The 11,432-nt window shown below is 47.1% G+C and overlaps 1 protein-coding gene across 4 annotated transcripts in view; it reads left to right on the top strand.

Annotated features, from left to right (window-relative positions):
* Positions 1-2,074: 2,074 nt before the first annotated feature.
* OTUD6B (OTU deubiquitinase 6B) overlaps positions 2,075-11,432 on the top strand; it is a 30,068-nt gene continuing 20,710 nt past the window's right edge. For 2 of the 4 annotated variants that reach the window (XR_012644384.1, XM_074986959.1), the window contains exons 1-2: positions 2,079-2,630; positions 9,675-9,829. Coding sequence is in view for 3 of the 4 variants with exons in the window: in XM_074986959.1 (XP_074843060.1) it covers positions 2,555-2,630; positions 9,675-9,829 (231 nt within the window). In the remaining variant the exon portion in view is untranslated. Of the gene's footprint in view, positions 2,631-2,983; positions 3,283-9,674; positions 9,830-11,432 lie in introns of those variants that run through there. The other 2 variants (XM_074986961.1, XM_074986960.1) reach the window with 2 other exon arrangements.

The raw sequence follows: 11,432 nt of genomic DNA, 5'->3' as shown, positions 1-11,432 counted from the left end.
GGCCCTGCTTGGAGTCCCCCTACCCACCCCACGTGCCCCCCCCAACTCTCCTTTACGGCCCTGTGTGGCCAGCACTGCCTCCTACCCTAGCTCCAAGAAGGCGCTGTGACTTTTCACTTGCATTAGAACTACACCCACCTTCTGGTCATTTGCTGCTGCCCATCACCAGCGAGCCCAGGCTATTCTGATGCCACAGCAGCCTCTGATGGACACAGGGCAGAATTGCAGCACATTTAGCTCCAGCAAAATCATTTTGACTCCCTCTGCCAAGAATTCTGCACATGCTGCCAAAGTCACCCTGGGGAAGTCAGGCATCGCAACGCAAGGCAAGCAGCGTGTGGGGTGTCTGTGTGGAGCACAGGGCAGATCAGGAGGCTTCCTCCCTCATGACAACTCCTGAGCAGTGTGGTGAGCAGGTGCAGGGCAGCAAAATGTCCCAAAATATTGCAACATGCAACTTCTAATAAATTACATTGTGAACTTACACTATACGCCCTTCCCTCCTTAAACAAGTACTTTACCTATGAGTACTTGCTTCAACGAAGGACACACATATACCTACCTTAGTTCACTAGATGAGTGAACTCCTGCCCCTCTAATATGAGCTTTACCCCACACCCCACAGCCCCAACCTGACCTACTCTGATGCCTCCCACACCTGCCTTGTGGCAGCCTGAACCCCATGGGTCCCGCAGCCCAAACCTGTGGCAGCCTGACCCCCCCACCCCAGCCTGCAGCCCAGCCCCTGCAGCAGCCCAAGGCCCCTGTCAGCCCTCAGACCAACCCCATGACAGTCCGACCCCCCGCTGGCCCTCAGATCAGCCACGCAGCAGCCCGAACCGCCCCCCATTGGCCCGCATACAAGCCCTGCAGCAGCCCAACCCCCCTGCTGGCCCGCAGACTGGCCCTGCTGACACTGCAGACCTAATCCACTGCAGCCTGAGCCACCCACCAACTGCACACCCAACCTGCAGCAGACTTAACCCCCTCACCCACCCCACGGACCCTACCTGCCACCAGGTTTTAACCCTCCCTCCCACTAATGGCCCCAAACTGCGCCAGCCTTTAAACTCCCCTCCCACCCCACAAACCCAAGTTTCACTTACCTTTCAAAAGCAGCGCCACATGCTGCTACTCCTTCACCGAGTTAGGAGCACTAGGAACCAATCAGAGACTTTTAAGTGCATTTTAATGGGAATTTAGTGTCCCTCTTTCAAGTTTTTGCCTAAAAGCAGAAAGGTGGGAAGCAATTTTGCTCCTATAGCGAAGGGTAAGTGCATTTGCTGTATTTATTTGTGTTTACTTTCACTATCCTGTACTTACAGAAAACGTAACTAAAATTTACTCGTGGTTAAAATTCCATTTATCTAAGTTTTCCGGAAAATAGAATGCCAACTATGAAAGAATTTATACATTTGAGCTCACGCCATAAGAAATGTGTTGATTTAATACTGCCATAATAGCTTAGCATGAAATAACCTTTTCCACGGTGCAAACTTTCCCAAATTTGAAAACATTTCGAAAACAACTGAACACCCACAATTCACTGGTTAAGTTGTTCCCTGGGGTGATATTCCAAACAAGAGTTTCAATGACAGCTTAAAATTGAGAGACAGCAGCACCCAGCAATTTTTTGACAAGTCTGAGCATGGGCCTATTAAGCTCAGCGTCCTGAGTTCAATCCTTCCGAAGGACCCTTTAGGGCTCTGCAGAAAACAGCTTTAAAAGTAAATCTGCCAGGGATGGTGATAGGGCCTGCTGTAAGCGCAGGGGCCGGGACTCCCTTCCAGCTCTAGGAGATAGGTAAGGTGCACTTACATTCGCAACCCGGCTGTCAATTGACGCACGTTAATGCATGTGAGTAATGCAGAACACACAGAACCTGTTTAAAAAAAAAATTAACGCGAGTTAATCACGAGCCTAAACAGCTGTCAACTGACCCCGCCCCCCACGCGGGAGACGGCAGTAGGGCTTTGTGCCCCTCTCCCAGCTCTGAAGCTGCCGGGGTCTCCCGGCTCCGCAGACATACTGGGGCTTGGTCCGGGAGCTCGGCCGGCGGCAGCCCTGCGGCTGGAGTGCGGGACCCCGGCTGCGGCAGATTAACGACGCGATTGATTTTTGACAGCCCCGCTTCCAGGCTTGTTTAACAACAACGCGCTGGAGCTCCCGCCTCTGGCACTGGCGCCCGGGAGGGGCGCTGCTGAGCGTGCTTCGCCGCCGCCCTCCCGCTGCCGGGGCGCGGGTGACACGCAGTCCCCCGGGGCTTCAAACACGCTCTGGACGCCCGAGCCCAGGTGTCGCGTCCCGGCGGCGGAGAGGCACAGCCGTCAGCCACGCCCGGCGCCAGGCCCCGAGAGCAGCGCTACGCCGAATTCAGCTCTGCGGCGGCGCTAGGACCGCCCGGCCGCCCGGGTCGCGGCTCTCGCGGGCGTGCGTTCCACGCTCTGCCACCCACCGCGAGAGGTGCGCGCGCTCCCGGCTGCGTGCGCGCGGCCAGTCGCCCTCTCGCGTCGGGTGATGTGAGGTGTGACGCGACGGTCCCCGGCTCGGGGTCATGGAGGGGCCTGAGCCGGCGGACGCTTTGGAGCTGCTCGTGAGGAGGCAGCGCAGGGAGAAGCGCGAGCTGCAGGGTGAGGAGCGGCCGGAGAGGCGCAGAGCGGGGTGGCGGGGGCTGTCCCGGGCCCTGGGGGAGGGGCTGTGTGCTGGACGTGGAGTCGGAGGGGGCAGGGGGAGCGTGTGCTGCAGCCCGGGAAGGGCGTCGGCCACCAGTATATTGGGGCCGCCAGAGTCAGCTGTGCCTGCAGGGAGCACCCAGGAGCAGTTCTTGGCGGTGGACTAAACGGGAAGCCCCTTCTCTGGAAGCAGGCAACGGTCCTTCTTTGGTGAATCATTTGAGAGGCAGGCTTAGGGCTCAGGAGCTTCTCTCCCAGGCCATCTCTGTGCAGCCATTTTACGGCATACAGGCAACACTCAGGGTGTATCTTCAGTACGCCAGCCATTGATCTGGTGGGGATCCATCCACGCAGCATCGGTTTACTGCGTTATTGAAGATGCAGTCAAGGGCTCTCCGAATGCGCTCCTGTAGACGCCGGTACTTCAGCAAATAAGAAGAGTAGCCGGCGTCGATGGGACAGGAGCACCCATTGACATTACCGTGTGGAAGACACTGCAGTAGATATGTTGAATTCTGCTATGCAAGTTTTACAACACTACAAAATACCATAAGTGAACAGTTGCTAGTTTACATTTAAACTTTGAAAAGTCTGAGATACTTAGCCAGGGGTGAGTAACCTTCAGCCCATCTGAGTCCTGTGTGTGGCCTGCATTATGTTTTATTTGGTGTTGCGCACGCAGTGAGTTGCCACATTATGGTGGTTTCCATCTGCATAGTTTTTTCCTACCAGTATTACTCAAGTGATACATGTGTAAAGCAAGGGCACGTGAAGTGAGTTGCATGGTGATTGCACAGAAGACTGAGTGTGAGAATCCTGGACATCTGAACCAAGGGCTGCTATGGGGATGTCAAACATGTTCACAGATTCTAGATACAAAAGCATAGTTAGCAAAACAACCCTATCCTAGGAGACCATTGTGGTCAAGACAATCTTGCAGCCCACTGAAATGAAGGAGGATCCCTTGTGTGGTCCACTCACTAGCCTACGTTGCAGTTGCTGCTTTTAACAGTCTGTCCTGGTTTCTCATGCACCTGTAACTTGGCAGCTATCATGTTCCACTAACATTTTTTCGCACTTCTGTTTCTGTTTCGCACTTACTGCATTTCTGTTTCTTCATTGTAATTTTTAAAAAGGAGAAACTAAGGTTGTCTAAGCTACTCTAGGATAAAGGGAGGTACAAAAGAAGTTCTAATGGCCACTTGCAAATAAGTATACTCCTTCATATCCAGCAGCCCAGAGACTGAGAGATTGCTGGATATTCGGATATTGTAGATAATAGAGAGGTATACCTAGCAATGTGTAGCACGAAAGAAAACAAGATTAGATATTAAGAAACTAACAAATGTATGCAGAATACTTAATCAACAACAGTAGTATTGTACACTGTAAACTTATACTGTATGTGCTGTATTTGTATTTACGTTCACTATACTGCACTTATGGAAGAAGATGTAACTAAAGGTTACTTTAGGTTAAAATGCCGGTTATTTGAGAGTTCTGGATGATGGAATGCTATAAATGTTACCTTCTCAAAACTAGTCAGTTTAAAAGTAGGTTAGAGGGAACTACATCTACCAATTATTGTTATGGTCATAGCTAACCCAAACCAAAGAAGATACTAGTTTGTTGACCATATACAAGATACTATAAAAGAGCTAAAATCAGTCATTTAAAAAAAGCAACAAAACAAACCAAAACTGATCATTTATAGCTATAATAAGTAGATTTAAAAAATCACACGTTATATTTTCTAAGTAGAAATCTGTTTAATAGAGTGGTTCAGATGATAGGATTCACATCTAGATGTGATTTGCTCAGCTCCAAGTCTCAGAGTTAGACCACTTCATAGAGTGTGGGGCCAGCTACCTATTTTTTATTTTGTGCTCCCTTAAAGTGTGGGGGTAGTGGAATGCAGGGTTTTGATTTGGACTCATCTATAGATCCCAGTCCTATAAACATGAACATGTATTACGTTCTGATTTGTATTCAGAGGGGCTTCTCAGAAATGCAACATGGAATAGTCTGTGTTTTCACAATTGGGGCCATAGTTCATTATCTTAAAACTACTGGACTAATTTTTTAAGACTTGACTAGTTATCTTCAATAGAGATGATAAAACAATTGAAATTCATCATGTCTGATTCTAGGCATTTGGTTTATGCAAACACAAATTTCAGCGGAAGTTTTGTTAACTTTTTTAAATGAACAGTGTGCTGATATAAAGTATGCAATATTTGAGTCCCAAATACTTTTTAGATAGCTATTGCTTAGTTCAATAATACATAAATGATTTACAGATATATTTTTAATATAGGTTGAAACTCCAAAACCTGAGATTCTCTCATTCAGCAACATCAGTGGTTCTAATGGACCACAGGTCTTCCAGGACCAGAGAATCCTGCAGTTGGAAGGAGGCGGGTCCAGCTATACCAGGGGCTGGGCAAGAGACTGGGCTGAGGCCAGGAAGTGGCAGCCAACAGCTGAGCTGCAGCTGGGGAGCCTTGAAAGCAGGGAAGAAGTCTGCAATCTCGTGAGGTGTTCTGTTTACCAGGAGCTCGAATTCAGGATGTGACTGAGAGCCTTACAAAACTGCTCAAGCCTTCGGAATACTAAGCCTTCCTACTTCTGCATGTGGGAACTAATGATACGGCCAAGAATGACCTTGAGTGGGTTACTGTGGATTATGTGGCACTGGGAAGAAGGGTCAAAGAATTTGGAGCAAGTGGTGTTCTTGTCCATCCTTTCTGTCGAAGGGAAAGGGCTAGGTAGGGACCTTCGAATTGAGGAAGTAAATGCATGGTTACGCAGGTGGTGTCGGAGAGAGGGCTTTGGATTCTTTGATCATGGGACGCTGTTCCAGGCACAAGGATTATTGGGAAGAGATGGGGTCCACCTAACCAAGAGAGGAAGGAGCATTTTCGCAAGTAGGCTTGCAAACTTAGTGAGGAGAACTTTAAACTAGGTTCGCTGGGGGATGGTGACTGAAACCCTGTGGGTAGAAAGGAACTTGGAGGCCGGGAAGAAATGCAAAGAGAAATGTACAACAAATGTGGACCTTTGGTTCGAGTAGTGAGGGTGGGGAGATGGATTGTTTATCTAAGGTGTTTGTACACCAATGCCAGAAGCCTGGGTAACAAGCAGGAGGAATTAGAAGCCCTGGCTCAGTCGGAGAACCATGACTTGATTGGAATAACAGAGACTTGGTGGGATGACTCACATGACTGGAGTGCTGCCATGAAAAGGTATAAACTGTTCAGGAAGAACAGGCAAGGGAGAAAAGGAGGAGGGGTTGCACTGTATGTAAGAGAGCACTATGATTGCTTGAAACTCCAGTACATAAAGGGAGAAAAGCCTGTTGAGAATCTGTGGGTCAAGCGTAGTAGTGTACAGGCTGGGGACCGACTGGCTCAGCAGCAGTACGATGGAAAGGGACCTAGGGGTTATGGTGGATGAAAGGCTGGATATGAGTAAACAGTGTGCCCTTGTAGCCAAGAAGGCTAATGGCATACTAGGGTGAATTAGGAGGAGCATTTCGAGCAGATCTAGAGAAGTAGTTATTCCTCTCTATTCGGCACGGGTGAGGCCACATCTGGAATATTGTGTCCAGTTTTGGGCCCCCCAGTATAAAAAGGATGTGGATTTGCTGGAGCAGGTTCAGCGAAGGGCAACAAAAATGATTAAGGGTCTCGAGCACAAGACCTGTGAGGATAGGCTGAGGGATTTGGGCTTGTTTGGTTTACAGAAGAGAAGACTTGAAGGCTGCTATTAAATCACCTCAAACTTCCCAAAGGGGAGCTCTAAAAAGGAGGGTAAGAAACTGTTCTCAGTGGTGTCAGATGGCAGAACAAGGAGTAATGGTCTGAAGTTGAAGAGGGAGAGGTGTAGGTTACATATTAGGAAAAACTACTTCACCAGGCGGGTGGTGAGGCATTGGAATGCGTTGCCTAGAGTGGTGTTGGATTCTCCATCCTTTTGAGGTTTTTAAGTCCCAGCTGGACAAAGTCCTGGCTGGGATGACTTAATGGGGTTTGATCCTGCTTGAAGCAGGGAACTGGACTAGATGACCACCTGAGGTCCCTTCCAGCCCTGTGATTCTGCGTAGGCAGCACTGGAGATGTGGTGGTTGGTGTCTGCTACAGGCCGCCAAATCAGGATGTTGAGGTAGATGAGGCTTTTTTTAGACAACTGAGAGAAGTTTCCAGATCGCGGGCTCTCATTATCATGGGGGACTTCAATTACCGTGACATCTGTTGGGAGACCAATACGGCAGTACACAAGCAGTCCAGGAAACTTCTGGGGAATGTTCGGGATCACTTCTTGGTACAAGTGCTGAAAGACCTGACCAGAGGTCGTGTGCATCTCAACCTGCTGCTTACAAACGGGGAGGAACTAATAGGGAAGGTAGAGGTGGGGGACAACCTGGAATCTTCCCCTGTGATCATGAGATGGTAGACTTCAGGATACTGACCAAAGGAAGGAAAGAGAGCAGCAAATTACACGCCTTGGACTTCAGAAAAGCAGACTTTGACTCCTTCAGGAACCTGATGGCAGAATCCCCTGGGATGCTATCATGAAGGGAAAAGGAGTCCGCGAAAACTGGCACTATTTTAAGGAAGCCCTATTGAAAGCTTAGAAAGAAACTGTCCCGATGCGCAGCAAGAGAAGTAAATATGGTAGGAGACCAGACTGGCTTAATGAGGAAATCCTTGGAAAACTTAGGCACAAAAAGGGAGCTTACAAAAAGTGGAAACTTGGACAGATGTCTAGGGAGGGATATAAACATATAGCTTGAGAATGTAGGGCAGTTAGCAGGAAGGCGAAAGCACAACTGGAAATGCGACTCGCAAGGGATGTGAAGGATAACAAGAAAGGTTTGTACAGGCATGTTACCAAGAAAAAGGTGATCAGAGAGGGTGTGGGGCCCCCACTGGATGAGGGAGGTAACCCAGTGACAGACGATGTAGGGAAAACTGAAGTACTTAATGCTTTCTTTGCCTCTGTCTTCACGGACAAAGACAGTTCTTGGACTAATGCGATAAGTGATGCATTGTGGGATGAAGGTGGACAGCCTCTGGTGGGGAAATCTAGGTTAGGAGCTATCTGAAAAAGCTAAATGTACATAAATCGATGGGCCCGGACCTAATTCATCCTAGGGTTCTGAGGGAGTTGGCATATGTTGTTGACGAGCCCTTGGCTGTTATCTTCAAAAAGTCGTGGAGATCAGGAGAGATCCCGGATGACTGGAAAAAGGCAAATGTAGTGCCCATCTTTAAAAAAGAGAAGAAGGATGATCCAGGGAACTATAGGCCGGTCAGTCTTACATCAGTCCCTGGAAAAATCATGGAGGGGCTCCTCAAGAAAGTCATTTTGAGGCACTTGGAGCAGGGGAAAGTGGTCAGGAATAGTCAGCATGGATTCATGAAGGGCAAGTCATGCCTGACCAATCTGATTAGTTTCTATGAGGAGATAACTGGCTCTGTGGATAGGAGAAAATCAATGGATGTAATTTATCTGGACTTTAGCAAAGCTTCTGATACAGTCTCCCACAATATTCTTGTCAGCAAGTTAAAGGAATGTGGATTGGGTAAATGGACGTTAAGATGGATAGAAAGCTGGCTAGAAGGTCGGGCCCCGAGGGTAGTGATCAACGGCTCGATGTCGGGATGGTGGTCGGTTTCTAGTGGAGTGCCCCAAGGTTTGGTTCTGGGTCCTGTTCTGTTCAACATATTTGTCAGTGACCTGGCTGAGGGGTTGGATTGCACCCTCAGCAAGTTTGCGGATGACACTAAGCTAGGGGGAGAGGTAGATACGCTGGAGGGTAGGGACAGGGTCCAGATTGACTTAGACAAATTGGAAGACTGGGCTGCAAGAAATCTGATGAGGTTCAATAAGGGCAAGTGCAGAGTCCTGCACTTGGGCCGGAAGAATCCCAAGCTATACCAACTGGCTCGGTGGTAGTTTTGCAGGAAAGGGTCTGGGAGCTGTAGTGGACGAGAAGGTGGACATGAGTCAACAGTGTGCCGTTGTAGCCAAGAGAGCTAATGGCATATTAGGTTGCATCAAGAGGAGCGTTGCAAGTAGATCCAGAGAAGTGATTATTCCTCTTTATTCGGCTTTGGTGAGGCTGCATCTGGAGTACTGTGTCCAGTTCTGGGCCCCCATTTATAGGAAGGATGTGGATACACTGGAGAGGGTCCAGCGGAGGGTGACCAAAATAATTAGGGGGCTGGAGCATATGACTTATGAAGGAAGGTTGAGGGAATAGGGACTGTTTAGTCTGCGGAAGAGAAGACTGAGCGGGGACTTGATAACAGCCTTCAACTTACTGAAGGGAGGCTGCAAAGAGGCTGGAGAGAGGCTGTTCACAGTGGTCACGGATAGCAGAACAGGGAACAATGGGCTCAAGTTGTGGTTGGAAAGGTCCAGGTTGAACATTAGGAAAAACTTTTTCGCTAGGAGGGTGGTGAAGGATTGGAATGGTCTACCCAGGGAAGTAGTGGAATCTCCATCCCTGGAGGTGTTTAAGTCTCGCCTCGACAAAGCCCTGGCGGGGCTGATCTGATGGGTTTGGTCCTGTTTAGAGCAGGGGGCTGGACTTGATGACTTTTTTAGGTCTCTTCCAGCTCCATTGTTCTATGATTCTATGCGTGACAGCTGGGCGGGGAGCCCAGCAGGAGGTTATTGACTTCTCTTGGTCTGGGACCGCTTAGGTCCTGAGGTTGCCGGACTTGGGAGTTTCAGCATGTATTGCTGTAGCTGGAATATTTTTTTTTTTTTTTTTTTGCTTCCTTCCAGGGTTGATAATTGTATAAAAGTATAGTTCTGAAATGTGGTAATCATACTGGGCAGTCATATACCCTGTTAACTGTTATAACATACTAGTATGTCAAAATATTACCTGATTTATATGACTGATTTTAATCACATTTGCACTAATAAATTTGGCATATTTCATTTCTTAGATGTAACCATTTTTCATTCTACTTGGTGTTCCTATAGCCAAAATTCAAGGTATGAAAAATGCTGTGCCTAAGAATGACAAAAAGAGAAGAAAACAGTTGGTTGATGATGTTGCCAAACTGGAGGCAGAACTGGAACAGAAGCACAAGGAGGAACTGAAACAGCTGAAGGAAACTTTACCTGAGCAAGATAAGGTACCAGTTATGTTTAGCTTACTACTACTACTACTACTATGTTTAGCTTGTTTGTAAGGTCTTGGGGGCAAATATCAACTTTCACTGACATTGTCTAGCTACATATTTGTAACTCAGGGCAGAATGATTGAAAGGTATATTCACAGATAAATAGATTTCTGGCCCAAAACCAGTCTTCTTGCGCCCTCTCTCAGGATTATGGTGATAATAAATCTTGTGTGGCATGCAAGATGCTGAAGGTAATGAGTGCTATAGAAAACAAATCAGATTATTTTTGAGGGAGTTTTAAGAGCAAACTTGTATATCAAATTAAGAGTGCTGGCAGTTCATTCTTGTCGTACTTTGCTTTTTGTTTTTAAAAAATATACTTTTAGCTCCTATAGCAGGGCTGAGCAAAGTGGGGGGCAGGCCTCAGGGGGTGTGAAATTTCATAAGGGGAGGTGCAGCGTGGTTGGCTGCTGGGTCTCAGGCTCATCCATCTCATTAAAAATGTTGAAATATGTTAATGTTTTTGTGGATGTTCATTCACATTTACATAGTGGTTAATAAAGATTTTACATTCTACAAACTTATTTTCTTACACAAGCCAAAAGGTGTGTGTGTGTTGTGGTGGGTTTTTTTTTTTTTTTTTTTTTTTGCCTCCCATATGAACAAAACCAAAATATCCATTGGTTTGAATTCCATTAGACTAGGTGGGGGAGCCCTGCTAATTGGAGGGATGAAAAGTTGGGCCTGATGTAAAAAGTTTGCTCACCCCTGTCCTAATAGTATGTCTTCACTCTAAGCATCTCGTGTGGTTGTCTGTTTACTGACTGTTTTTGTGAGAGGTTCTTCAGTGATGCGATTCTTGTACTCCTTTCAAGATGGAATACTTCCTACGCGTTTGTGTTTAAAAACAAGCTTTCTTGCTCTGCTTGTATTCTGAAATAAAATGGATTGAATCAATTACTCCTGGAAAATTGAAAATTCTGTATGCAATATTTTAAAATTTCTGCGGTTCCCCCCCATTCTATCTATCCAGATAACACATCGTATTTATCTTCTTTTCAATTATTTTGATAATTTCAAAATACCTGTTGGCAAGTATGTCTTTAACAATACAGATGATAAATAGGACTCAGGAAGTATTTTTTTGACAAATTGATTTTTTAGTAGGCATATTAATACTGAACTTTGATAATGTTTCATTTAAACTAGAATACAGAAACATATTTCTTACACCCCTCAGAAATTGTGGAAAAGCTTGTGGGAGTCAGGGAGGGGGCAAAGCTGAGGGAGAGGGAAATAATTGTTGGGAAGAAACTTGGGCATGAATCTGGAGAGTTGTTTGGTATAGGTGGAATAAGTTTGGGGTCTGTGTGAGAGGATTATTAAGGAGTTTTGTGGGGGAGGCCTCCCTATTGCAGATGCTGGCTTGCTGTCTAGCCCTTTTCAACCATTCAGAAAGACACATCTGCCTCTGCTCTCCGTGTGCCCATGCAACGCTACACTGCCTGCACCATCACTCCCATTCAGCTCCTGACCCAGTTGGTGCCCATCCACTAATGCTTTTGAAGTCCAGTGTTCCTGATGCTGTTGCGTCTCAGCCAGGGGTTTGCATCCA

Source organism: Carettochelys insculpta, chromosome 2 (genome assembly GCF_033958435.1).
Source record: "Carettochelys insculpta isolate YL-2023 chromosome 2, ASM3395843v1, whole genome shotgun sequence".
NCBI lineage: Eukaryota > Metazoa > Chordata > Testudines > Carettochelyidae > Carettochelys > Carettochelys insculpta.
The sequence above is the reverse complement of the archived record's forward strand: the minus strand, read 5'-3'. Positions and strand labels throughout refer to the sequence as shown.